This window comes from Phoca vitulina, unplaced genomic scaffold, assembly GCF_004348235.1.
Source record: "Phoca vitulina isolate PV1807 unplaced genomic scaffold, GSC_HSeal_1.0 scaffold22, whole genome shotgun sequence".
Classification (NCBI taxonomy): Eukaryota; Metazoa; Chordata; class Mammalia; order Carnivora; family Phocidae; genus Phoca; species Phoca vitulina.
The window spans coordinates 7,843,997-7,870,914 of record NW_022589725.1 but is presented as its reverse complement, the minus strand read 5'-3'; the positions used below and the strand labels follow the sequence as shown (position 1 = coordinate 7,870,914).

The 26,918-nt window shown below is 38.2% G+C and overlaps 1 protein-coding gene across 7 annotated transcripts in view; it reads left to right on the top strand.

Annotated features, from left to right (window-relative positions):
* Nucleotides 1-26,918, top strand: part of RALGAPB (Ral GTPase activating protein non-catalytic subunit beta) — an 83,266-nt gene that overhangs the window by 11,702 nt on the left and 44,646 nt on the right. For 4 of the 7 annotated variants that reach the window (XM_032419205.1, XM_032419204.1, XM_032419202.1 and 1 more), the window contains exons 2-14: nt 960-1,175; nt 4,149-4,351; nt 9,240-9,403; nt 11,008-11,194; nt 14,375-14,506; nt 15,161-15,339; nt 16,790-16,938; nt 17,068-17,284; nt 19,505-19,540; nt 20,771-20,972; nt 23,787-23,954; nt 24,499-24,613; nt 24,997-25,144. In XM_032419205.1, coding sequence (XP_032275096.1) covers nt 990-1,175; nt 4,149-4,351; nt 9,240-9,403; nt 11,008-11,194; nt 14,375-14,506; nt 15,161-15,339; nt 16,790-16,938; nt 17,068-17,284; nt 19,505-19,540; nt 20,771-20,972; nt 23,787-23,954; nt 24,499-24,613; nt 24,997-25,144 — 2,086 coding nt within the window. In that variant the 5' untranslated portion in view covers nt 960-989. The remainder of the gene's footprint in view (nt 1-959; nt 1,176-4,148; nt 4,352-9,239; nt 9,404-11,007; nt 11,195-14,374; nt 14,507-15,160; nt 15,340-16,789; nt 16,939-17,067; nt 17,285-19,504; nt 19,541-20,770; nt 20,973-23,786; nt 23,955-24,498; nt 24,614-24,996; nt 25,145-26,918) is intronic. The other 3 variants (XM_032419208.1, XM_032419206.1, XM_032419207.1) reach the window with 1 other exon arrangement.

Here is a 26,918-nt window from a genome sequence, read left to right as displayed (position 1 = left end):
AACCTCTCTGTCTCAGCTTTTTCATCTGTGGAATAGAGATAAAGTTCATTAATATTCATTGAGTTGGGTTTTTTTCAAGACTTATTTATCTTTAGGCGGGGAGAGAGAGAGCGAGAGCGTGCATGCATACACACACACACAAGTGGGGGGAGGGGCAGAGGGAAAAGGTGGGAGAGAATCCCAAGCTGACTCCCTGCTGAGCGTGGAGCCTGATGTGGGGCTGGATCCCACGACCTGAGCTGAAACCAAAAGTCGGGACGCTCAGCCTACTGAGCCATCCAGGCACTCCTATTCATTGAGTTGTTTTGATGATTGCATGAGTAGCATGTAGTAAATGCTCAGTGAGTGGAGCTCTTAATATATTTTCTGAAGAACACCGTGACTTCCAGTCTACACTGTTATTAGAAATTTGTGTGTCACTGCTGCAGGGAATGAAATAGTCTCAAAGAATTTTATGTCTGATTTGAGGACATTGGCGGGAAATTGCAGGGGTATGTTTCTAGCATGTAATAGGTACTTGGAAATTGTTGACTGAAAAATCTGGATCTTGGAGTAAACTCTTTCCTTTGTCTTCCTTTCCTACTTAGGGCGCTTCATTCTGCTATCTTTTTCTATCCTGGAACATTGAATGAGGAGGGCTCCCTTTTGTTATGAGTACCAAATCAGATAATTTTATCCCCCTGCACAGTGGCGTCTGTCCCAGTTCCATTCCAGGGCTTCTGCGGCTCTTTTGGGGAGGTGCTCAGACAGCTGCTTCCCAGGATCTGCCTTCCTACCTGATCTTGCCATGAGGTTGTTTTAGGACATTCTCAAAACATTTAGATGTATTTTTTTCTCAGTCTACTTGGCAGTGTGTTCGTAGCTGCTTTATCTTACCGTGTAGGGTAAATCTGTGTTTTACTTATTTTTATTAATTTGCAACAGTGTAATTTAACAGTAATTCTGTTTTGTCTTTTCAGGTGCCATTTGGATAGTCCTTTAGCGGCACGATGTACTCTGAGTGGAGGTCACTGCATTTGGTGATTCAGAATGATCAGGGCCACACGAGTGTGCTGCACAGCTATCCAGAGAGCGTTGGGCGAGAGGTGGCAAATGCAGTGGTCCATCCCCTTGGGCAGGCCTTAGGTACCCCTTCAGTGGCTGGTAGTGAGAGTTTATTAAAAACTGACAAAGAAGTAAGTGTTTCTTCCTTTCATTCTACTGTGTGAAAACATAATTTTGTTACTGAAGAATTTATTTGACATTGTCCTTTTAATGGGTTTCTGTCCAATGGCAGTACAACTTTTTAAAATTTTGACCTTTGTTTGGGTTGAAGGTTGGGGCTGAGAGTTTGTGGGGGTCAAGGAATAGGTTGTACCATTGTGTTGCTGGCTCCTTACTAGCCAGACCCAACTCTCTACTTGAGCTGTGTGCCCAAGACAGAGGCTTAAGTGTCAGGCTCTTGCCTCTAAGCTCTGGGCCCAGTTTTCAGATTTTTATTCAGAGGTGTGTTCGGAAGGTCTTCATTGCTACTCCAGTATGGCCTCTAACTGAAGGCCTGTCTTGTGTCAAGTTTTCAGGCTTCACATATGCACTGAACTTGAGGCCCTCCTGTGTCTCCATGTCTGCCTATCCTTGCCTGACTCTCAGATTTAAGAGTGCTGCGGAGCAGCTAAGTGCATATGGCTATGAGCTCAAGTGGTTGGAATGGGGGTTGTGTTTGCTGTCCCTAAAGATAAGGGCTCCTAGAGTGGCTTGGCCTGGAGGTGGTCCTCTGGTCTTGGGTTCAGGTGACTGGGCTGAGGTGAAGTTTTCAGGGGCAGGTCATGAAGGGACCCTGATAATGGAGGGATACAGGAATTTGCTAATGTGATGTCTGGCTAAGATACGGGATTAGAACTTTGTCTCTGTACTTGAGGAATACAACCTTCAGACTTTGGGTTAACTTATTTTCCAGACCCACTTTTTCTCCCCCTTACTTTTTGATTTCTTTCTGATGAAGGAGAGATTAGACTTAATCTACATGGAAGACTGGATACAAGACTAAAGCTTATAGCTCTAAAGGCAGTTTATTTACCCTCCACAGGCCATGGGTTGCTGGAGGATGAAGCCTCTCAGTCTGAGGAGCGTTTTTCTCTCTTCAGAGTACCTTAGCAGAGACTTACTCTGAGGACCAGCGCTTGGCCTGGTGCACTCTCCTCCTGGTGGGTCTGTGATCTTCTCCTGGGAAGAGAGGGCACATTAGTGGATAGAGGTGCTCTGCTGCACTCTTGTTCGTTCTCCTTCCCCACCCTTGATATGAGAGAATAGTCCTTGAATCCAGTGTCCTCTAGAATTATACAATTGAACTATTATGGAGATATCACCAGAGATATTTTCTCCTTTGTCTTTTCATCTGACAATTACGGACTTGCAGTCCCTTTTAAAATCCTTTCTTATGCGTGGTTAAATTCCTCCCACCCTCCTATATTTGTCCCAGCTTCACTGTGGTGTTACAGCCTTTAAAGTTTATCACTGTTGCGAATAATATTGTATTATATTATCTATGTTACATTGTTGTTACATAATTTTACCCTTTGTAGTTGTTTTTGAGCTTAAAATTTTGTCTACATGTATTTATCTTACTAGATTCAGCTTTTGTTTTAAACTGCTGAAGTCTTTTTGAATCCTGAATTTCTATCTAACAAGTTAGCTGTCCATTTTAGCTTTGTGATGTCTACAGATGGTCAGCCTATAATCTGTTTTTCTGTCTTTTCCTAAGTTAAAAATCTCAGCAGGGCCTTTGGCATGCCACTGGGCACCTTCTTCAAGATGATCTTCGTGCATTAACCCACTGTGTTCTCTCATCTTGTGTCTCAACCACTTATAAATCCAGCTATTCTACTTTCCTCTGGGCCATAGGTCTCCATCCTGTCCAAAGGATATCCCGCATCTGACCACATTTCTTGCTAAAACCCAGGTCCCCCTAGCCAGACAAGGCTATTGATAGTATGGTGAGAGTAGCTTCAGGTGTCTAGCTGGAAGACTAGGGCCCAAGTTTTCAGTTTTACCATTTCCACACCAGTGACTTGGGCCAAATTGCTTAATCTTCCTAAGTGTCATTTTTCTTATCTATAAAGTGACGATAGTGTACCCTCTCACACAGGGTTATTTTGATGGTTAGATGATATTTATGAAAGTTGCTTTGTAAATTGCCACGGTTATGCAATTGTCCACTGCCTTCATAGTAACCTTGTTAGTAAAGGAATGAAGCTTGTCTGGCATGACTTGTTCTTTTTGAGTAGGCTGGTTCCTAGTGATCATGCTTCCATTTTGTAAGTGCTCACTGATCATCTACTTAGTAATTTTGTCCCACAGTTTCGTCTGGCATTCACTGAAACTTTCCAGTCTACAGTATCTGGAATATTGTTTCGTCCTCTTTTGTAAATTATGCTATTTTCCCTTTCTGCTCATATTGTATTCATTCTTCATGACTGCAGGCAATGGTTTGGCAGTTTCTTAGGCAAGTTCTCTCAGCCTCTATGATGTAATGCAGATGGGTCAAGAGGCTAGCACTCATTTAGTGCAGCTAAGTGCCTTGTTAAGATCTTACCCAGCTTAAGTCCCTTCTCACTTGTGTTTGTTCTTACCTTCCCATGTTAATTATTTTCTTTGGCAGAAAAAGTCACAGAATAAGAGTTGAGCAGTTAATATTCCTTCCTGTTGCTTGTTAATGTTGCATAATCTGGAAATGGAATATGATTGAATTTATGTGTATGATTTCCTAAATGACACACATACCTGTATACAAATTAAAAGAAGAAATATAGCTAAAATTTTCTATTTCTGTGCCTCCAGCCTCTAGGGAAAATCAAGATGGCACGTAATTGCTTTTTATTTCACATAGCAAACAATAATAATGTCTAATGGGTAAAAGCCAACATGGGCTTAATATTTAGAAATAAATAATTTATTTTCTTCTTAAATATTTTGCTTAGGAAATGTTGTCTGAGTATATTTTATCCATGGAAAGTGCATTCTTGAGAATAAATCTGATGATACATAGTTGAGATGAATATACTGTCACTTGAGAGGTTTTTGGTAATAAAAGAGGTAAATATTTTAAATCAGTCTACTGAAATATAGTAGGGATGTGTGATAATTCTGTATGTATATTTTCTTTTGTTTAGGTGAAATGGACGATGGAAGTAATTTGCTATGGACTGACCCTTCCATTGGATGGAGAGACTGTAAAATATTGTGTTGATGTATATACAGACTGGATTATGGCTCTAGTATTGCCGAAAGATTCTATTCCGTTGCCAGTTATTAAAGAGCCTAATCTATATGTTCAAAGTATACTAAAACACCTGCAAAATCTTTTTGTACCAAGGTAAGCTATACCTGTCTGTCTGGCCTGTTATCAGGATCATAATAAAATATTCATAAATGTTACTTTTTTGTATTAATAGGAGCTGATTTCATTGTTAGTCTTTTGAAAAGTAACTTTCATTACTGTTCAAAGAATGTATTAATATGAATGATAAGAGAGATGGGCTTATATAATGTTTACTAAGTTTTGTTTTTTTTTTTTAAGATTTTATTTATTTTTTGACAGAGAGACAGTGAGAGAGGGAACTCAAGCAGGGGGAGTGGGAGAGGGAGAAGCAGGCTTCCCGCTGAGCAGGGAGCCTGATGCAGGCTCGATCCCAGGACCCTGGGACCATGAACTGAGCCGAAGGCAGACGCTTAACGACTGAGCCACCCAGGTGCCCCTTACTAAGTGTTTTTAACAAGTATGTGTTCATTAAAGGCTTTTGGTTTCCTTTCTAAGATCTGATAGCTGTTAGATATTAAAATGCTATGACACCTTTCCCCTCCATTCAAAAAACATACTTTTGCCTATCATAATTCTTCTCTAGGCACCTAAGCGTTTACCTTAAAATGAATCTTTCCTATGAGAGAATGAAGACATTGAAGTAAGCAGACTTGAAATTATGGGCAAATTCATAGTAGGCCAAAAGATTATGTTAACAGTTTGTTACTGATTTTTTTTCTCCTATCTTCTAAGACAAAGATCTTAAATATCATAATATGTGATAAGTACCTTATTTGGGCTTAAAATTTTTTTTCCAGGGGCGCCTGGGTGGCTCAGTCAGTTAAGTGTCAGCCTTCAGCTCAGGTCATGATCTCAGGGTCCTGGGATCAAGCCCGCTCAGCAGGGAGTCTGTTTCTCCCTCTCCCCTGCTTGTGCTTTCCCCGTGTTGCACTCTCTCTCTCAGATAAATAAATCTTTAAAAAAAATTTTTTTTTCCAATTCTAAAAGATTATATGTCATTGTAAAGAGTTTGGGAAATAGAGAAAATAATGGAGAAGAAAGCATTAATTAGTTTCTTATCCATTCATGAGGATTTCCTTTAAGAAAAACCTGTCTTTAGCGATTTCTTAATATCTTTGAAAGAGGCAAAGAGGCTTCCTTTTGGAAAAGTTCTTGTTACAGCTTTTTCTTTATCAGCTGGTGAGGGACTTTGAATCATCCAAAAACCACTCGATAAATTTTAACTTTTTAAATTTAGAAGGAAGTTTACTTTGGGGGCACCTGGCTGGCTCAGTCGGTAGAGCATGCAACTCTTGATCTCAGGGTCGTGAGTTCGAGCCCCGCATGTGGCATAGAGTTTACTTAAAAAAATTATTTTTTAAAAATTTTATTTATTTGTTAGTGAGAGAGAGTGAGAGAGAGCATGAGCAGAGGGGAGGGGCAGAGGGAGAGGGACAAGCAGACTCCCCACTGAGCAGGGAGCCTAGCTCAGGGCTGGATTCCAGGATCCCGGGATCATGACCTAAGTCGAAGGCAGATGCTTAACTGACTGAGCCACCTAGGTGTCCCCCCCAAAAAAAATTTTTTTAAAGAGTTTTAGAAGATTACTTTGTAAAATTTGAATTAAACAAAAATCTCATTGAGGGGCACCTGGGTGGCTCTGTCGTTGGGCATCTGCCTTCAGCTCGGGTCATGATCCCAGGGTCCTGGGATTGGGCCCCACATCGGGCTCCCTGCTCTGCGGGAAGCCTGCTTCTCCCTCTCCCACTCCCCGTGCTTGTGCTTCCTTTCTCGCTGTGTCTCTCTCCGTCAAATAAATAAATAAAATCTTTTAAAAAAAAAAAAAAAAATCTCATTGAGAACTGTGATGTGTAGGACCAAGTATAAACTCCTTGCCTTCTGTGAAATGCTGGCTATAATCTAGCCAGATTATCTGCTGCTAATTCTGCATGAGCCCTGCTCATTGGTCAGACTCATAAATTATACATTCCCTTAAGACTCCTTACTGATTTTCCACATCTTCACCTGCCCTTTTGTCTTTTTCTTCCTCTTCTCCCTCTCCTAGTTGTCCACATCTCACTTTTGTTGGTTCATCTTAAATCCTGCCTTACAAAAAGAAGCCTTACTTGACCATCCCGACCCACAGTGATCATACCTTTTCTGAACCAGTGTGTTACTTCCTGTGTCACTCTTTTATGTCTTCACTGTTTTATTGTTTATCTTTTAAAATGTGTGTGTCTCATTTCCCCAGCTAACCATCTGGAAGGCAAGAATTAGGTTGTACATATTTTGGGCTTCCACAGTACCTGGTGCAGTCCTTACATTACTTTAGGTGTGAATTAAATATTAGTTGCTTATTATTTATTGATTTCAAATAGAAGTAGTAATAGGAAGTAGTTGGCCATGATTAGCATATTATTTGTGTCTAAGCAGGCTCTTCTAAAATGGTGTAATAGTTTTAATGCTTTTGTCACTCCATGTAGGAGACTAATTTACTGGCCTTTTTCCTTGGGCATGGGACAGTTTGATGAGTAGTATTGTTACTGTGTTTCTTTCCTTTTTGTACTCTTACCACCTCTCCATGCTCAATTCATTTGTATTGATAAAAAATATCAATGGCATTTGAGTTAATTGGGCTTTTGCTTTTTTTCCCTTTTGAGAACATGAGTACCTTGTTCATTAGCTTGTTTTCTCAAGAGTGTGTGTGCATTCTTTGGAGAGGATATTGAACTGAGTACTAGAGTTCTCCTGGCCAGCAGTGTCTTAGGGAGCTGAATATTTTCAGTGCTAAGTATTGGGAGGTATGATCTCCTCTCCCTTTATTGGAAGTATCAGGGTTTTTTTTTTTTTTTTTTATAATTCAGATCACAAAATTGTCATCAAGTTTACTTAGTTGTTTTTATAAAAAGTGACACTCAGAAGAAACTTTTTACCACTTTGCTAGAGATAAGTCGGGGGTAACCTTTCTCTTTTTGCCTATCAGTTTGATCTCCTTTTTATTTGCATAATGGAATGAAGAGTGAATCATCTTTTAAAATCGATTAGGGTTTTCATTGCTCAAATATAATGTAGTTTAAAAAATGTAATATTCTTCTAAAGCAGTGGTTGGCAAACTTTTTTGATAAAGACCCAGATAGTAAATTTGTGGGCTATATGGTGTCCTAACTACTCAACTCTGCTGATGTAGAGAAAGCAGCCATAGATAATGTATAAATGAATGAGCATGGCAGTGTTCCAATAAAATTTCAACAAAAACAGGTGGCAGTCCAGATTTGACCCATGGGCTATAGTTCACCAGCCCTTGTTCTAAGAACAGTTTTTCTGAAGATCATAAGTTCTTTTTGAAAATATTGGGGGGGCAACTGGGTGGCTCAGTCGTTAAGCGTCTGCCTTCGGCTCAGGTTGTTGGGAAAGGAAAATCTCTGTAGACCTTTCTGTTTATTTTTTAGTAAAGATGATCTTGTTTCTCTTAGCTTTAGAAACTTGGACACTGCTCCTGAATTTAGGTCTTCATAGTGAGGCTACAGTTACCTACAGAGCAGATGTTTCCTTTTGTACTAGCAGACAGGTACCTGGAAATAGTGGGTAGGCCTAGGTTACTGGCTTGGAGTCTTATCGCTAGCTTGGAAGAGTGTCAACCCCAGAGCTATTCTTATTTCTTATTCTGGTCTTCTTGTATGGCTAGATGAGATTTGGGGCTATTACATAGTTTTGTACTGTTCTTCAAGTAGCCAGAGCAACAGACACAAACTTGAGACTCATGGCTTCACATGAACTGGATTCACTGCCAGCTGAACATGGGACGTCTCCCTGCTCTTTGGGGGTCTTTGTCTTTCCTAGGTGAATGTCTCATTTTACTCTTGGTAGGACTTCTTTAGGAAAAACTTACTGGTGTCATTTGTTTGCAACTTTAGGATAAGTGTCTGGTTTTCTGGGCCATGGCCCAGAATCTGAGAATCTTCTATCCTCAGGTTGGGGTGGGAGTGGTAAGGCCACTCACTTCATTTTCTGAATTTTTTGAGGAAGCTCTGTTTTATCAGTTCTTTGTGACATAAGTCATAATATAGAAACTTGTCCTCGAGATTTATTTCAGTAATATTAGTTACTTGTCTTAGGTTTCACATAGGAGGTCTGGAGGCCAACTCATCACTCGTTTATGCAGTGAGTTTCCTAATATTCTCAAAATTCTCAGGTGGTCCACTTTGGAAAGTAGGGATAAGGGGCTGGGGCTTGGACCTCTTTCTTCAACTCTAGCTCCAATACTTTGATCTATTTTATTCTCTTGAGAAAAAATGGTCCTGTGGACTAAAGAGAGTTATAAAACTTTTTTCTAGGGTATCTTGGGAACCATTGGAACCCCCATCTTAGGTTAAGTTGCCTTTTTTATTAGAACAGCAGTAGCAGGGTGCTCATTTCTGAGGCAGTTGCCTCCATACCCCATCAGTTTCAGGGACCTGTGAGGATATTCCATTGGGTCTATAGGCTCTTCTCTAGCAGACATTAGCTTCAAAGGGACTGTGACCACCATAAATTCACATTCTAAATTCTCGTGAATGTGTGTTTAAAAAATTTTAAAAAGAATACAAAGGCCATTCTGCTTCCTTGTGAGCAACAGAAGGGGCTGTGGGTATTTACTCATTCACTCAGCAGAAAATGGTGTGCCTGTTATGTGTCAGGCACATTTTAGACTTAGAAAATCCAGAGGTGAAGCTTACATTCTACTGTTCCCCCCTGTCCCCAGGAGCTTTTCAAGCTCTCATAGGAATGGTAGGTTGAGATCCCAGAATGCCAAACTGTATGGTGGCAAAATATCTTTGAAATGAAGAGGCTGCACCTTGTCCTGTCCTCTGATGCTCTTAGGGAGTGTCATTGGACCATTGCTTGCTGTGTCCGTAAGTCGCCTGTCCTCAAGCCTTTGCTTTCTCTCCTCAAGGCTTGTCAGTGATATGTCTGTCTTCTTCAGACAGGAACAGGGCTCCAGTCAGATCCGACTATGCTTACAGGTCCTGAGAGCCATTCAGAAACTGGCCCGTGAGTCATCCATCATGGCACGAGAAACGTGGGAAGTCTTACTGTTGTTTCTTCTGCAGATTAATGACATACTTCTAGCCCCACCAACTGTTCAAGGTCTGTTTATGTTTTTTCTAATTTATTTCTGAGCTCTGGATACAGTTCACTTTAAACTCAATGAGTAGTAGACTCATTAGGGATTTACAGTTTGGCATGACATTTGACAAACCAAGGTTAACAGGTCTTAGAATGGAAGCCCTGAAGTTATTTTACTTTCAGTGATGATTTTGCTAATGTAGGGAGAGACTCAGTGTGTTAATGCATATTTGATAATGGTAGGAACAGTAGGTTTTGTTTAGTCTATTAAGATAGAGCCTATATAAGAAACAACTAACTGAAGTAGAACCTGTAAGTCCTGTACCTGATTACAAAGTGGTTATCAAAGTAGACGCTGAAAACTTGACAGCTGCAGAAGATATTTTGTTCAGCAAATGAAACATACAAAATCTTAAGGGTTCTATTTGGAGATATGACAGTATGCCACTCATTACCTTGTCATTAAGAAGCCTCCAGTTTTATGCCTTCAGAATGTATTTTAGAGGCCCCGCTGTGTATGTTACAGCACAGTGTACACAAATTGTAAGCTGATATTCTAGTTCTAGGTTCCCTTGTTGCCTATTCATCTGTGTAGTCTCTTACTACAGACATGCAAGTGTGCACTTGTGATCTCACACAAATGCAGTGTCCAGGAAGGTATCTAAAGGAAATCACAGAATTCCGCTGTTGAAAGTGAGTCCATAGTAGGAATACCTTGTCTGTTATGATGATAGCTAGCCAGTCATTGACTCATTAGCTCTTTGGTACACAGTCTCCATGCCAGGGATCTCAGCAGCTCAACGCAGGCAGTTTCTCCCCTTCTGGGGCTCATTGTTGAAACTTCATTTTTGCTTATTTGAAATATGCATCCTTATAACTTTTCCTACTAATCCCAAGTTTGCCTTGTGGAGCTATGCAGAGCACAGACTACTGCTTTTCTCCCTAGTTCCAGGGCTCAGAGCAGAGGAACAGGTCTGTTTTTCATGGTTGAGGCTCTGTCCTGCACAGCACCGGTCCTTTTGCTCCCTTCTTTGTCTCCCTGTCCCCGAAGGGTAGCTTTCAAACACCTGAAAGTTTTACAACAAAGGTTGGAGGTAGAAAGACCTGAGTATTTATTTGCTCTGATTCCTTCACTTACTGACTTTGTAAACTCGGAGGTTACTTAAATTTTCTCATCTAAGTTTTCTCTTCTTCAAAATGTGTTTAATTGATAATTGGTAAAAGATATAAATATCTATCTTGCAGAATTAATGTGAGGAATACATGAGGTCATGTGCATAAACCATTCAGCACAGAAACTGACCCAGTAGTCACACATCCTAGACATTCGTCCTTCCCCTTCTCCTCTGTGTCTGTCCCACTTGCTGGAAGATAAAGATCTTTGATAAGAACCAAGCAGGGCGACTTGAAAACTTGATAAATGATAATTGGTTGATGTAGTCATGATTTTCTTCATAGGAGCTCCTAAGAATAGTTTCTCATTCCTACTTAATAAGTGGCTATTTAAAAGTCAGAACTTAACATTGCAGTTACTTTGATTTTTTGACCACTTATCCTGAATCAATGAATTAAAGGTTTTTCTTTAAAAATAAGTATGCCAAAGATGTTTTCTTTTTGTTGGTAAGGTGGCATTGCTGAGAATCTAGCAGAGAAGTTGATTGGTGTTCTCTTTGAGGTTTGGTTACTAGCTTGTACTCGGTGCTTCCCAACACCACCTTACTGGAAAACAGCCAAGGAGATGGTGGCAAACTGGAGGCACCACCCGGCAGTGGTGGAGCAGTGGAGCAAGGTCACCTGTGCGCTCACTTCAAGGTAGGTCACTCTCATTGACTTGCCTGCCTTCATCTACCTGGTCTAAGGCAGCTTCCTCCTAGTTCCATGTCTTCCTGGAATTCACGGAATATGTTGTGAGAAGCCTGTATCCTGTGTCTGTTATTACTTGCATTTTAGGTACAGGAGCAAGCCACTTCTTAAATATGGATATAGCAGTTTGGCTACTGCCTGGCAAATTTAAAACCTTTCAGATTAAGCAAGTATGGAGAAGCAGTATGGAGAAGAATTCTGTACCCTGCCTCCCTTGCCAAAATCCCATTCTTAATCTGATTACTAAAATACCACGATTATTATTTTAAAAAAACCATAGAGGGGCGCCTGGGTGGCTCAGTTGTTAGGAGTCTGCCTTGGGCTCAGGTCGTGATCCCAGGGTCCTGGGATCTAGCCCCGCATTGGGCTCCCTGCTCAGTAGGGAGTCTGGTCTCCCTCTCCCACTCCCCCTGCTTGTGTTCCCTCTCTCGCTGTGTCTCTGTCAAATAAATAAATAAAATCTTTTAAAAAATAAAAATAAAAGAAAATGTGTTCTCTCTCTGGCTCTCTCTCTCTCTGTCAAAATAAATAAATAAAATCTAAAAAAAAGAAAAAAAAGAAACAAAGGAGAGCTAACCATATCAAAAGTACACCATGTCACTATTTGATCCTAGGTTTAAAACAAAAAAAATAAAAATAAAAATAAAAAAATAAAAGAAAATGAAAAACCATAGAAAGGTATGAAAAAAGTTAAGTTCACTAGAAATCCTATTATATATATTTATACATAATTTTACAGAAATGAGACCATCCTATAATGTGCTATATTATAACACAAGTAGGTAGTTTGTTATAATTTTACCTTTTTTATCATTTATATGTAATGTGAGTAAACTTTAGACTTTATTTTTTTTCAGACTTGTTTTTTCATTTCAATTCTACATATTTTTTTCCCTACAGATTTTATTTATTTATTTGAGAGAGAGTAGAGAGAGAGCACAAGAGCAAGGTGAGGGGCAGAGGGAGAAGCAGACTCCCCGCTGACCAGGGAGCCTGATGCAAGGCTCGATCCCAGGACCCCAGAATCATGACCTGAGCTGAAGGCAGATACTTAACCGACTGAGCCACCCAGGCGCCCTCAACTCTACATATTTTAATATGTAACTCTAAAAGATGAGGATTCTTTTTAAAACATAATCATGGTACAATTATACCTAAAAAATTTTAACAGTTCTTTAATATCAGTTAGCCATTCAGTGTTTAAATTTCCCTTGCATGCCTCCTTTTTTTTTTCTTTTTATGGTTGATTCCATTGAATCAAAACAAGCAAGGTTCTTAAGCCTATCTTAAAACTGTAGGTTCCTACTCTCTCATTTTTATTTCTTTGGGGTTTTTGTTGTTGAAGAAACTGGGTTGTTTGTCTTAGAGTGCTTCCACATTCTGAATTTTTCTGATTATGTGCTAGTTGTGTTAATGTTTCTCTGTCCTCTGTGTTTCCTGTCAGCTGGCATTTAGATCTAGACACTTGATCTGATTTAAATTTGTTGAGGGGAGAGCAGTGTGAAGGCAGGAACAAATAACTTATAGGTAGCATTATGTATCAGAAGGTAGACTGGTCTTTTTCTGAGTTAATGAAATGTTTATGTTTATGTCTTTATCACTATTTAAGGTAAAAAAAAAATGGAAGTTTTGGAATATTCTTTTTATTGTTATATTATAGTGAATGTCAAAATTATAAATCTATATTTAAATAATACTTAATTGAGTTTAAATGAAAAATAAAGGAAAAAAAACGAAACAAACAAAAATTTTTAGCAACCAAAAAAAATAGTCATCTAAATAATACCTGTATCATGTTAAATAAATCAACTAATTTCTGCTCCAAAAAAATAAATAATACTTCTTTTTATCTTGATTATAAAAGCAATACATTCTTAAAATAGAAAATTTGGAAGATACAGGGAAAAATATCCATCACTTACAGATAACCAGTGTTGTTAACATTTTAATGTATTTTTTCCATTTCTCTTTATTAAAAAAAAATTGAGATTATTCTATATAGTATTGTTATCTGTTTTTTTAATTTGATTCTTGTCCCATTAATTACAAGTGCCTTTTCCATTCTTAAATCTCGAGATCATATTTTTAATGCCTTTGTAGCTTTTCATTATATAAATGAAATTATAATTTATTTAATAATTTAATTATTTAGACATTTATGTTCTTTAAAAATGTTGATATGAATACTTTATACAAAGTCTGTGTGTATTCTGGTTATTTCAGTAAGATGTAATTTCTAGATATAAGATGATTGAGTCAAAGGGCTTCTGGTTATTTCAGTAAGATGTAATTTCTAGATATAAGATGATTGAGTCAAAGTTTAAATACGTTTGGAATAGTACTATTAAATTAAGTAATTGAATTTTTGAATTACTTTTAAGGTACACTATAAACTCTGAATTTCATGCAAGTTATATAGCAGTTATGGATAAATTACAGCTTAGTTGTGTTGAAGGAGTTTGCAGTGGCATGAATCTTTTAAAAGTAATTTAAATAACAATTTATTTATATTATAATTATATAACTATATAAACATCAGTTTCATATTATATGATTATACAATTTACTCATGTTATTTGCAATTATTCGTAAATAAAAATTTAAAAATAATTCATAATTTGTAATTTGATAATATATGATTTGTAATTTTATAAATTATGAAATTATATCACATATAATTTTATATACTACATATTATATATTAAAAAGCTATTATATAAAGTGTAAGATCATAATGTGATACATATCTAATGTATAACATTGTATATATAGTTTTATAAATTATAGATACATTTATAATATAAATTATATAACAAAATATAAATAGGTATGTAACTAAATAACAAATAATTTTTAAAACAAATACATTATTCAAATGTTGAAACATTTTTTTTAATCTTACAAAACTGGAAATCCCCTTATAGTTTGTTTCTTATCAACAAGCGTTTTCATTTATCTTGATATTCACTTCCGTGAGGTATAATACACATCATCTATTTTCTCTTGTATTTCTGTTATCATATTTTAATACTTAGTATTTTAATACTTAATACGTATTTTAATACTTTAATATATTTTTCATTCTGCTAAGAAAGGAACTTGGTATTATGCATTTTTTTTGTATTTCAGATTGCTACGCTTTACATATGGTCCTTCATTTCCTCCATTTAAAGTTCCTGATGAAGATGCCAGTCTGATCCCTCCTGAAATGGATAACGAGTGTGTAGCACAGACGTGGTTTCGCTTCTTACATATGTTAAGGTACTATTATTTAGTATCGTGTGTGCTCTTTCCCCGGTGTCTTAGGGCAGGAACCATGCTGTAACTTTCGTGTTGGTGCTCAGTGTGTGACGGCTAAGTACAGCCCTCAGATGGAGCCACGTTGGACGACAGGCCCATCTACATCATTGCCTCCTGCTCTCCCTGTCCCAGCAGAGTCAGGCTGCCCTCAGCTGCGCTCAGTCTGCAGTCTCTAGAAGCTTGTCCCCTGTGGTACATGTAACATTTGTTCTCATGCCTATTGCTGCAGGCTTGATATTATCTCTCCCAGGACCTGCTCTCTCTTTATAGTAATTCTGTTCAGTTCAGTTTTATTGCTTCTTACTTTTCTCTCTACTAGCTACATCCTTGTGTCCTGTGGAACTTTTGTTCTGTTGCATACTGCCCTAATTCTTAAACCATTTTCTCTCCATATCTTCTCATTCTGGTTTGACTGGCCTCATTTTTCTGTTTGTGTTTCTAAATTACCCTTTTTATAAATTAGGGATGTTAACTATTCTCTTTTTTCCCAGTTTGTGTTTTTCATCTTTCAGTGATTTCAGTTTTCTTAAAATGTCTTTCTATGATCATTTTCTATTTTCCTTTAAAATTAGAAAGCCTTTCTGTGTAATTAATTCTTTTTCTCTTTTTTGATAGTAATCCCGTGGATTTGAGTAACCCAGCCATTATAAGCTCAACTCCCAAATTTCAGGAACAGTTCTTAAATGTGAGCGGAATGCCACAAGAATTGAATCAGTATCCCTGCCTTAAACATCTGCCTCAAATATTTTTTCGTGCCATGCGTGGAATCAGCTGTCTGGTGGATGCATTCTTAGGTGAATTTTGTGTATGTTGCTAAATGTTTGGAGACCTACATGTAGATAGCTCTAGAGTGTAGATTTAGAAACTTATGGAAAGCCCAAAGAAAAAGATGAATAGATTTGATTACAAATGACAAAGAAGGAAGAATTATTTGCAACAAATGTAATAGTTGAAGGCTTTCGTTGTCTTTATATAAATAGATCAAAATATGTTAAGAAAAAGAATAAGACTTGGTAGATAAATGGACAAAGGATATGAATAAATGATTTGCAGAATCCAAGAAAATACAGATTAAAATACATTAGGTATCAATTTTTTGTGTGTCACTGGGAAGCAGATTAGACCTTTTGTGAACCACTGTTTTATTTTATTTTATTTTTTAAAGATTTTATTTATTTATTTGACAGAGAGATAGCGAGAGAGGGAACACAAGCAGGGGGAGGGGGAGAGGGAGAAGCAGGCCTCCCGCGGAGCTGGGAGCCCGATGTGGGACTCGATCCCAGGACCCTGGGATCATGACCTGAGCCGAAGGCAGACGCTTAACGACTGAGCCACCCAGGCGTCCCGTGAACCACTGTTTTAAACCATTTTGGGGCAACTGAGTGGCTCAGTCAGGTAAGTGTCTGCCTTCGGCTCAGGTCATGATCCCAGGGTCCTAGGATCGAGCCCCGTATTGGGCTCCCTGCTCAGTTGGGGGCCTGCTTCTCCCTCTCCCTCTGCCTGCTGCTCCCCTTGCTTGTGCGCTCACTCTCTGTCTCTCTCAAATAAATAAAATCTTTAAATAAAAAACCCATTTTTCACATTTTAGGAATATGAAAAGTCTACTTTTAACCTACCGAAAGGCATTGATATTTAATATCTATTTTTTCTAAAACATTTATTATGTGCACTTGTTAATACATTACGTAGGTAATATATTATTCAAATTAAGTTTGGCCACATAACAACCAAAAATACCAGTGGTTTGAACAAGGTAGTTCATTTTCACATATGGTAAGGCCAGGGCTAGGCAGGATAGGGCTGCTATAGCTATTCCATTGTTGTAAGGGACCCAAGGCCCTTCTATCTTGTGGCTCTTTGTGTACTCTCTCATGGGCCGTGATGGTTAAATGAGTTCCAACCATCCTGTTCAGGAATTAGGAAGGGAGGAGAGTCTGTACTTAATTGGTCTTTTTAAGATTTCTTGGAATACCCACCCAACAATCACCCACTTCTCTATGGTCAGAACATGGCCACATCGAGCTGTAAGGGAGGCTAGAATATGTAGTTGTGTATTTGGGGTAGCCATGTCCAGCTAAAGTTTGTGTTCTGTAACTCAGGAGGAAAGAACGAATAGATACTGGGAGGCAGCTAGCAGCGTCTGCTGTAGTCTGTCCTGAGCCTTCACTGGTGTTATTTGAGGCAGATTTTCTAACCACATGTTTGAAACTATGAAGAATAACTCCATTTGTTTTTTTCTTAAAGGCATTTCTAGACCCCGATCAGACAGTGCTCCTCCAACACCCGTGAATAGATTAAGTATGCCTCAGAGCACTGCTGTCAATACCACCCCACCACATAACCGGAGGCACCGGGCTGTTACTGTGAATAAGGCCACCATGAAGACAAGCACAGTAAGAGTTTTCGTCTCCATTATTATGCTGTATAAAGTTGACTTTTTAATCTGCCAACATTTTAGAAAAATCCTGCTGTTTTCTCAAACTTTTCTTGAGTGTGGATATATTCTTGTACTCCTCTCACAGGTTAGTACTGCTCATGCCTCGAAAGTTCAGCACCAGACATCCTCCACCTCTCCTCTGTCAAGTCCCAATCAGACTAGTTCTGAACCCCGGCCACTGCCTGCCCCTCGGAGACCAAAGGTTAACAGCATCTTGAATCTCTTTGGATCATGGTTATTTGATGCAGCATTTGTTCACTGTAAACTCCATAATGGGATAAACAGAGACAGCAGCATGACTGGTAAATATTGCTCAAGAAATATGTTATCACTTTTTTCTTTTCTTTTTTTTTCTTTTTAATTTTTCCTACCTGCAAGATTAATATGTATCTTAAAAAGCTTTCTGTCTCTGACCAAGCAGTGTCTTGTGTTTAACCCCTTCCAGCTGCAGTAACAGAATTTGGAAGTTTTCCTACCTGTCCTTTTTATGTGTGTTCTATGAGGTTTGGCTTTTGTCTGGTTTTATTAGACACACTTCAGGTTAGCCACTTTTTGTTGAATCAAATTCCTTTCAGTAGGTGGCCGGAAGTTCCCTTCATGTCAGCCAGGATAATAATATTGATAGTAAGAATTAAAGATTTTGACCAGAAATTTATTCACAAGAAGTGTTTTCTTAGATGCTGACTGACAGCCATTCACTTATTAGTACATAAAATATTAGAAAATTTCTGCTTCATCAAAAACTCTTCTCAGGTTTTAGTCTAGAGAACTTTATTTCAGGGCACACTTTAAAAAATACCATTTGCTCTGGAACTAAATAAGACTGGTGGCGAATTAATAACTCAACCCTGATATCTTCATTTAGATTTTATTACAGAAATGACACTATTTAAATGAAATCTGATTGACTTGGAAGTAGTGGTGTAGCGTGCAGGATGGGAATGTGGGGTAGTGCAGAATGTACTGGATATTTATGACATGTCTTACAGAGAACAATAATCATGGATAGCATTTATTGAGCTGCAATGACTGTGCCCAGACACCATGTTATATGCACTAATGAATGTACTGGTCGTTTGGTAAGAAAGCACTTTTCCAACTGGGGTTAGATGTAGGTTGAGAGAAAAGGATGCCTAATTGCTTTAGTTCATGCATCTCTAGGGAGAATATTAGTTCCAAGGATTAAAACTAATATGATGACCATAAAGGTCTCTGCTTTCTCTCAGAAATGCATTCTTAATCATCTCAGAACTAAGGTCTATATGAGCATTATACATGTATAATCATTTTGGATGTCCTTACAAATCTTTTAAATAATTTAAAAAGGTGTGAATATTAAGATATTTTGGGGAGTATAATTTGAGATTGCATGTTTGAGTTTACAGATTCCTTTGTTTATTTTTTCAAATTCAGACACTTTATATTCTACCATTTCCATATTATATTTTATTTATAAGTTTGAAAGTAGTGCTTATGTATGGATAAGTAAATGTACTTATGACTAAATGAAAACTTTTAGAAAACCATTTTTGGCTTATATTTTCTTATGTTCATGTGCCTTATATTTTGAGTTTTATGAACCATGTTTATATTTATTAATTTATATTGTATTTTCTAGAATGAATCAGTCATATTTTTAATTTTTATTTTTATTAAGGTGCCATTCTTACAATTGTAACTTTTGGGTATCAAGCTATTGACACTAAAATTACCCTGAATCCAGAATGGCTCAATCTCCTGCCTCCTTGGTGGGCTTGCTTAAAGGGAATATACAGATCTTCTCACTCTCTAGGGAGTTTGTAACAGCTTTGCTCACCCTCTTGTGCCAAAAGATGGATAATTCAGAAAATATGTGGGCAACCAACTTTTACTTTTAACTCTTAACATCTTCCTTGGTATGGAAAAGATAGAAGCTCCTCTTTCCCCTATTGTGTTTGGAGATGAGAAAGGCTGTTACATTACCCAGGAGATAGGAGGTGTCCTGGTATTTCACTGGGTTTGAGTGCTATTGGGTGCTGCTCTTGAAGTCGTGGGGGTGGGGTTGGAGGGGTGGGGGTGGAAGGTTCGGAAATACTAACACTGTTAGTCTGTTTTCTAAGTACTGGCTGCCATCAAGGAATTCTGCCATGCAGTTCACCTCTAACTTAAAATGTTTGCTTCTATGAACTGGTTAGCTCTAGACTGATGTGACATTACACTGTAGTTTGTGAAAGTAACATTGAGCTGGGAAGGGTTAATGAACTAAAATTTTAATGCACGTTATTGGCAGTTCAAAACCTCAATTCTTTGTAGTTGTGTAATTTTCTTTGTTCATTGTTTTGCATGATACAAAAATCATAATTTTGGATCTGAATGCACAATTTCCTGTTTTTGAACTAGCTTGTGGTATCATAAAGCTTTTAATCTAACTTTTAAAAAGCTAAAAAGCTTCTTAACTTATTGTAAAATTTCACCATCTTTAAAGTATTTTATAATTACTGCTGTCCTTTGATTTGTTTCCATTTATTTCTATTATCTTGCAGCATCTTTTATCCAAATTCTTCTTTCTTATAAATCTTGTAAGTAGGAACCAGAAGCTTCTCCTTAATTGCAGTCATGTTTTTATTTTTTTCATAATTCCATTAAAAAATTTGATTGTCATTGTCTCTTGTAGTTTTTGCACTTGGGAAGAAAAATACTTTTCTGTGTTTTGAATGGGGAAGATTGTTGGCAAAAGCAAATTAATCTGCCTGAATCAGTCCCATTATTTCTGTACACTAGTCTGGTCATGTCATGAATTCCAGGACTTTGCACTAACTGTGTTTTGGCTTTTTTATTTATTTTTTTTAAAGCTTTAAGCTTATTTTTATACAGATTTAGTGTTTGATTTGTATGCATTCTGCATGTAGTGTTTTTCAAATGTATTATTGCTGGATAGCTTTTTCAGGACTAAAAATGGCTCATGGGAAGTTGCATAAAGATTTATGCTTGACTCTGCATTCTATTAAAACTATTACAAAATAATTTAAACATTTCATGTAGAGTGATAAAAGATTTCAGAGTGATTATTCAATACACTGTGAAATCTTTTGTTAAAAATAAAAGCAACAAAAGCAACTTTCAAAGGGCTTCTGTTTCAGTGACAACGAATGACCATGATAATCTTTCTTACCAGTCCAATTTTCTGATTTATCAACCTCAAGTTAGCTGCTGTCTGTGGTTGTTAAAATTCATTCTCATTTTGCTTGGTTGGGCGATTCTTTGGTGTGTGTTTTGGATTTGGGTGGGTGGTGGGAATGCTCTCTCTTCCTCCCTCCCCATTTCTCATCCTTACTTTGCCCTCTCCCTAAAGTATACAAACTGGCATGGGCTTGCCCATTCACTTATGATGTCTGTCTGGGGTAATGTGTAAATTGAAGTAGCTATTTTTCTTAATGTTTAAGCATCATTCTACAGGGGGAGGAAAAAGCAGAATAAATAATAGAAAAGCCAAATTCTTTTATTATATATCTGTATTGACATACAGATATATACACATGTACTCTGCTGATCAAAAATTTAGTTGAAAAATGTTTCTAGTAGAATCTATTAAACTGATAATACCAGTGTAAATTAATTGTTGCCATTTTCAAAGAAGATTTCAGAGAGCCCCTTTTTAAAAAAATAAGACGTAGTTGCCAAACAAAAGCATTATTGAATTCTATTTAAGTAAAATTTAATGACACCAACACTTGATCTTTGTGTCCAGGGTCCCATGAGCCTATTTGCATATTGACAAATATAATAAAATGCTCCTTTTCTCTCCTCAGCCATTACAACACAAGCTAGCATGGAGTTTCGACGGAAAGGGTCACAAATGTCCACAGACACCATGGTTTCCAATCCTATGTTTGATGCAAGTGAATTTCCTGATAACTATGAAGCAGGAAGAGCTGAGGCTTGTGGGACACTGTGTAGGATTTTTTGTAGCAAGAAGACTGGAGAAGAGATTCTGCCAGCTTATTTATCCAGGTCTTAGAATTTTTTCGTTTATTTTTCCATTTATATAGTTTTGATAGTGAAACTCTATTATAGCATGGCTTGGTAGGCTGAAGTGGTGATAAGTAAATTTTGGTCTGAAATATTTGCAAATGTCTGTAAGTAATTGGAATTTTTGCTTGAAATTCTTGCATTTTACCTGCCTCATCAAATTTGGTAAAGATCCTTAAGATGCTTTTTATTTTAGAAGTATTATTTATTTCATTATATTTTACTTTTATTAATGATGGAGAGATTTGGAAGGATCACATTACTTAAATAAATTTTTAGCACAGTATTAGGCACTATAAATGGTCCAGAAATGTTAGCTGTAAATCTGGTCTCTGAGGAGCTTATTTTCTCAAGTGAGCAAAGCCATGTACATAAGTAACAATGATCCAAAAAGTAATAGGAAGTTGGTAGGAGAGAGGCAGAGATCAAGTGCTGTGGGCATTCAGAAGCAGCAGCAGTATACACTTACCCCAGGGGTTCAGGAAAGAGTTCCAGAGGATGGGATGATTGTGCTGGACTTAAAAAGGATGGGTAGTGTTCAGCCTATGTTAGCAGGTTGGGTAGGGTCCTCTTATCCAAATCGGTGACTTCAGCCATCTTGGTGAATGGCTCTGGCAGCCATTTAGTTGCTCAGGCCAGAAACTAGGAGTCATTTTAGACTCTTCTCCCTCTTTATCTTTGGATGGTGAACAACTCCTGCCTTTCTGTTACTTAACCCTCTTTCTAATCTCTCCACTCTGTCCTCACCATGACACTTTAGACCTTGTCACTTTTTTCCTAAATTAATTTGTAGTGGCCTCCTATTTTTCTTGACTCTGTTTTGCTTTCCTGAACTGATCATTCACATAGCTGCTAAAGTGATCAACAAGAACATTTAGGTGTCTATACCTGCTGGGTTCTCAGGAATGAAGATTAAGCTGAATCAGAGGGAACTGAGTGCAGAATCCTATAGGCCTGAAACAGAATGGTACATGCAGGCAGCTAATCAGGGGTATCTTAATAGGTTCTTGGCTTTAAGTAACAGGAAACTCCTCAATGTGATTTAAGCAAAAATGGTAATGACTTATGAGAAACTGTGCTATTTAATACATTCTAAGGTTAGGACATGCACCAGGGCCTCACAAAGGGCAGGGATGAGAAACTAGAAAGTGTTCAAGGAACAAAACAGCTTCCTTTCTGTTTCTCTATCTTCATGGTCTCCCATGCTTCATTCTTCTCTTCTCTGCAGATTATTTTCTTATATTTAGTATGCTTCTGAGTTCCCAAATTCCATGGCTTTGGTCTAGATGACCAGCGGGGCCAGTTAGCATTTCTGAAGCCTAATTTCAGATTCCTGGGAAAGAGGATCTGATTAATCAGGTGTCTTCCTTTGGTCTAGCCAGCAACAACTGTGAGGGTGGGTCACACAAAGTGCTGGAGCTCATCCCTTGTGGTGGGGGCATAGTCTCAGGAGGGAGACTATGGGTTGGGGAGATACCCCAAAGAGTAAATAGCAATAAGGGAGAAGGCTTAGATCGTGAGCTTTCTGTCTGGCCCCTAAGACTGGATGGGTGGGAGTACGACCAACTGAAAGAGCAGATTTGTTAGAGGACAAGTGATGAATTAGTTATGAAACTATTGAGTTTGAGATGCCTGTAGGATATTAGTCAACAAATATTTAAGTTCCTACTGTGTGCCAGATACTGTGCATAGGAAGTACTGGAGTAATCAGTACAAATTATCAGTAATCAATAATTAGACATGACCTGCTTTCAGGTATCCAACACACTTTTGGTTAACAGATCTGGGGCTCACTTGAGAGGCATGGGCTAGAGATTGATTTGATTATATTCAGGAGCTTAAAACCAGGTTAGTGAGAGAGAGAGCTTATTAGAGAGTGGAGCTTGACAGCCTGGTGGATACCAGTATAGGAGTCAGATGGAGCAAGAGGGTCTATTACAGAAAACATCTACAGAGGTCACAGAAGGAAAAGAAGAGAAGAAGGGAGTAATTAAAGGGTTGAATGCTTTAAAAAAGGCAGAGGAAGTTAAGACTTAGACATGTCTTCTGGATTGAGCAGTTGAGCGGCTGTTGGTTATTTGCTGACATGGTTTCAACTGATTCTAGGAGGAGAAGCTAGATTGCAGTGTGCTGAGTAGTGACCGGGAGGTGAGGAAGTTGTTTCCGAATAGGTTTGTGGAGAAAAGTGCCTCATGGTAGTAGAAGAGTTTACCGATATAGTTGCTCTTGAATGATGGAAGATCGAATACTTAGTTGATTGGGGGTTAGGAGAGGAGGCTAAAAGAAAGTGGGCTCAGGATTATTCCTAAAAGGAGTCTTACTCAGACTCACCTCCATGTCGTGGTAAATGCAGGGTTGAAAGGTTTCTTTCTTTCATTGTCGCCCCGGAAATGATGGGGAAAGAGAAAGGCACAACACACACTTTTTTTCTTCTTCAGGAATTGGGAAAGGTTGCAAAATTTTACTGGCATGGAATTCAGTTCACTAATTACTAATTACTCCAGTCATTTGTCTTGTTTTGGTGACTTCATTTGCAGGCACCTATAACTGAGTTGCAAGGCTTAACACTTCAAGAAGGTGTAATAGACATGAATCTTTTTTCTCTTTTCATTGGGAAAGATAATTTGGTTTTTAGTATATTTGCTTTTGAATTGTTCTAACTCTAGTAACACCTCTTAAAGGATAGAAGTAGTGAAGAATGGAAATAAGACTTTCAGATGACTGTGTAGAAAATATTAATAATTATGAAAACAATTGATCAGCAGTTTATTTAAAATTTTTTTCTTGCTTTCCTAGATTTTACATGCTTTTAATTCAAGGTTTGCAGATAAATGATTATGTGTGCCATCCTGTCTTGGCCAGCGTTATTCTAAACTCCCCTCCTTTGTTCTGCTGTGACTTGAAAGGGATTGATGTTGTGGTTCCTTACTTTATTTCAGCTCTTGAAACCATTTTGCCTGACAGGTAAGTTCTCACTCTGTACTAGCATATCACTTGTTGGGTTTGGCCTGGTCTGTTTTGATGCTTCCTCCCCAGTTTCCTTATTTATCCTGTGCAGTTGTCTTTATAGCCCAAGGGGACTCAGGTCACATTACATGAGCATAGAACATCCAGATATACCTCATCCCTGAATTCATTTAGTTCTAATTTGTCCTGGGCATGTTGAATCCTTTTTGGCCTGGTTTAGAGGGCTAAGAACAACCCCAGCCCAGAGGTCCTACTTTTATAGAGTAGATCATACATTTGAAATCAATCAGTCAGATTCTAGTTTAATTCTCTAACAGTTTAACGTAGAAATTCACACACATGCACAAATACACACAACCCCTCAGAATATAAACTCAGTGGAAAGTAGTTACTGCATTCTTTATGAAACCAAATCCAGTGCTTATATTGTGAAAAATTGACATAATGTATATTTGGCAATAGCTAAAAACAAGCTTTGGTTTGGAAATACCAATAGCCATTTCTTTTTTTCTTTCTTTCTTTCTTTTTTTTTTTTTGGCAGAGAACTCTCAAAATTCAAAAGCTATGTAAATCCAACAGAATTGAGAAGATCTTCCATTAATATCCTCCTTTCTTTGTTGCCCCTCCCACATCATTTTGGCACAGTCAGATCTGAGGTAATGTTTTATTAAAGTTTTTTATATTCTATATTCTGTTTTGTGTGGTTAAATCTGTCACATTGTATTTTAAAAATGGAACATGAGCTTTTTAAAACTTTTCTCAGATTATTTCAGTCAAATTGACAAAGCTGATTTATTGTGGTATTTCTTCTTTCAGCCAGCCAGCATGCCTTGGTCTACTATTTCAGGTGGCGATAGCTAGTGATAGCTAATAATAACACATGTTGAGTGAGTTAGTGCCAGACTTAGCACAGGAGCTAATACTAGTCAGATTGAAAGCCTTGCTTGTTAGCCTGGTCTCTTTGTCCACTGTAGGAGTTGCCACATGGGCATAGTGCACCACAACAGTTGATGTTGAATATTATTTGTTTCTTCCGTAGGTGGTCCTGGAAGGGAAGTTTAGTAATGATGACAGCTCTTCATATGATAAACCAATAACTTTTTTGTCCCTGAAGTTGAGACTTGTGAATATACTAATAGGTGCCTTGCAAACGGAAACGGACCCCAACAACACTCAAATGATACTAGGTTTGTGTTCACACATTTTTTTTTGTAAGTGAACCCACACACTGTTGACCCCAGGCATGCTTGGAAGGCAGGGGTCAGTGATGAAGCCTGAGCCGAATACAGCTCTACTTATTCTGAATCAGAGGCAGAATTTGTTTGCTTTTATATGTGAAAAAGTTTAAAGGGGTGAGATGAGGGAAGGGGAAAGCATTATAGTTGTTTAGGGGGTCATTTTTGCTTAGTTTTATTTGTGTTATTTTTCTCTTTTCCTCTTGCCTTTCCTCTCTCCTCCTGTCCCCTTACCCCCTCCTTCCTTTTCCCTCTCTCCTCTTTCCTTCCCTCCCTTACATCTGCGTTTTCCTCTGCCTCCTGCCCATTATGTCCATGGGGAAAAAATTTTGAGTTGGGTGTAAATCTGGAAGCTATGTCAGAACCCTACCAGAAGGAAACTGAGAAGTAGCTGTTGCTGTGCTTCCTTCCTTTTTCCTTAATGTTCTCTGTTGGTCTCCTGATCGTACTGATTCTCTGTTTTATTTTTTTTTAATTTTTTTAAAGATTTTATTTATTTATTTGACAGAGAGACAGCGAGAGGGAACAAAAGCAGGGGGAGTGGGAGAGGGAGAAGCAGGCTTCCCGTGGAGCAGGGAGCCCAATGTGGGGCTCGATCCCAGAATCCTGGGATCAAGACCTGAGCCGAAGGCAGACGCTTAACGACTAAGCCACCCAGGCACCCCTCTCTGTTTTATTTTTATTAAAAAAAATTTTTTTTAAGATTTTATTTATTCATCAGAGAGAGAAAGAGAGGGCACAAGCAGGGGGAGTGGCAGGCAGAGGGAGAAGCAGACTCCCTGCTGAGCAGGGGACCCCCCCCCCCGATGCGAGACTTGATCCCAGGACTCTGGGATCATGACCTGAGCCAAAGGCAGACGCTTAACTGACTGAGCCACCCAGGTGTCCCTGATTCTCTGTTTTAAATGGCTCCTCATCATTATGCCCACTGCCGTATTTTAAGCCCCCATTATTTGTCAGTTGATTACTACAACTGTACAACTGTCTCTTTCTGTACTTCTGGCTTTTTTTTTTTTTTTTTTTTACTTCTGGCTTTTCGTCAAAGCCAGGAGCATGGCCCTAGGTATAGGTGCTCTGAGGACAATACTAAATAACTGAATGGCATGGCTTTCATCCTTGAGCAAGTCTTATTGCAGAGATTAGAATATTCTCACAAAGTGTGAGATAATTACAGAGGGCAGAGCTGATTGCATGTCTTGTTAAATGTCTTTACTGTTGAGAGAAGAAACCAAAAGAGCAAGGAAGACTTCATGGGGGGAAGTGGAAGTTAAATTTGATCTTCTAAGGCAGAATTTGAATAGGCAGAAATGAGGTTAGGATTTCATTTCAGGAGAGGAAATGTCATGGCCAAAGAATTGGTGGTAGCAGGAATAGTTGGAGTGTTTGGGAAGTATAGTATGTTATGCAGTGAGAAGGTGGAATAAATAGGGAAGAATAAATCCTTTCATTTTGAAAGAGTTGAAAGAACAGAGGTTAAATCTTGCTATGAGGGGGCCTCCAAGTTGTAGTGTTTTAGGTTATTCAAATAATGTATCACTTGAAATCAGATAATTTTCTACAGAGTTGTTATTTAGTTTTGCTTTACCCTTGTTCTGAAGAGCTCCATGTGTACATTTCAAGGAAGAGTCAATTGTCAACTCTTGCCGTAGATTGGCAAAGCTGTGTCTGTCCTCTCTTTATCCATTGTGGACAAGAGTACTCCCATACTGAGATGAGAAGCAGTGTG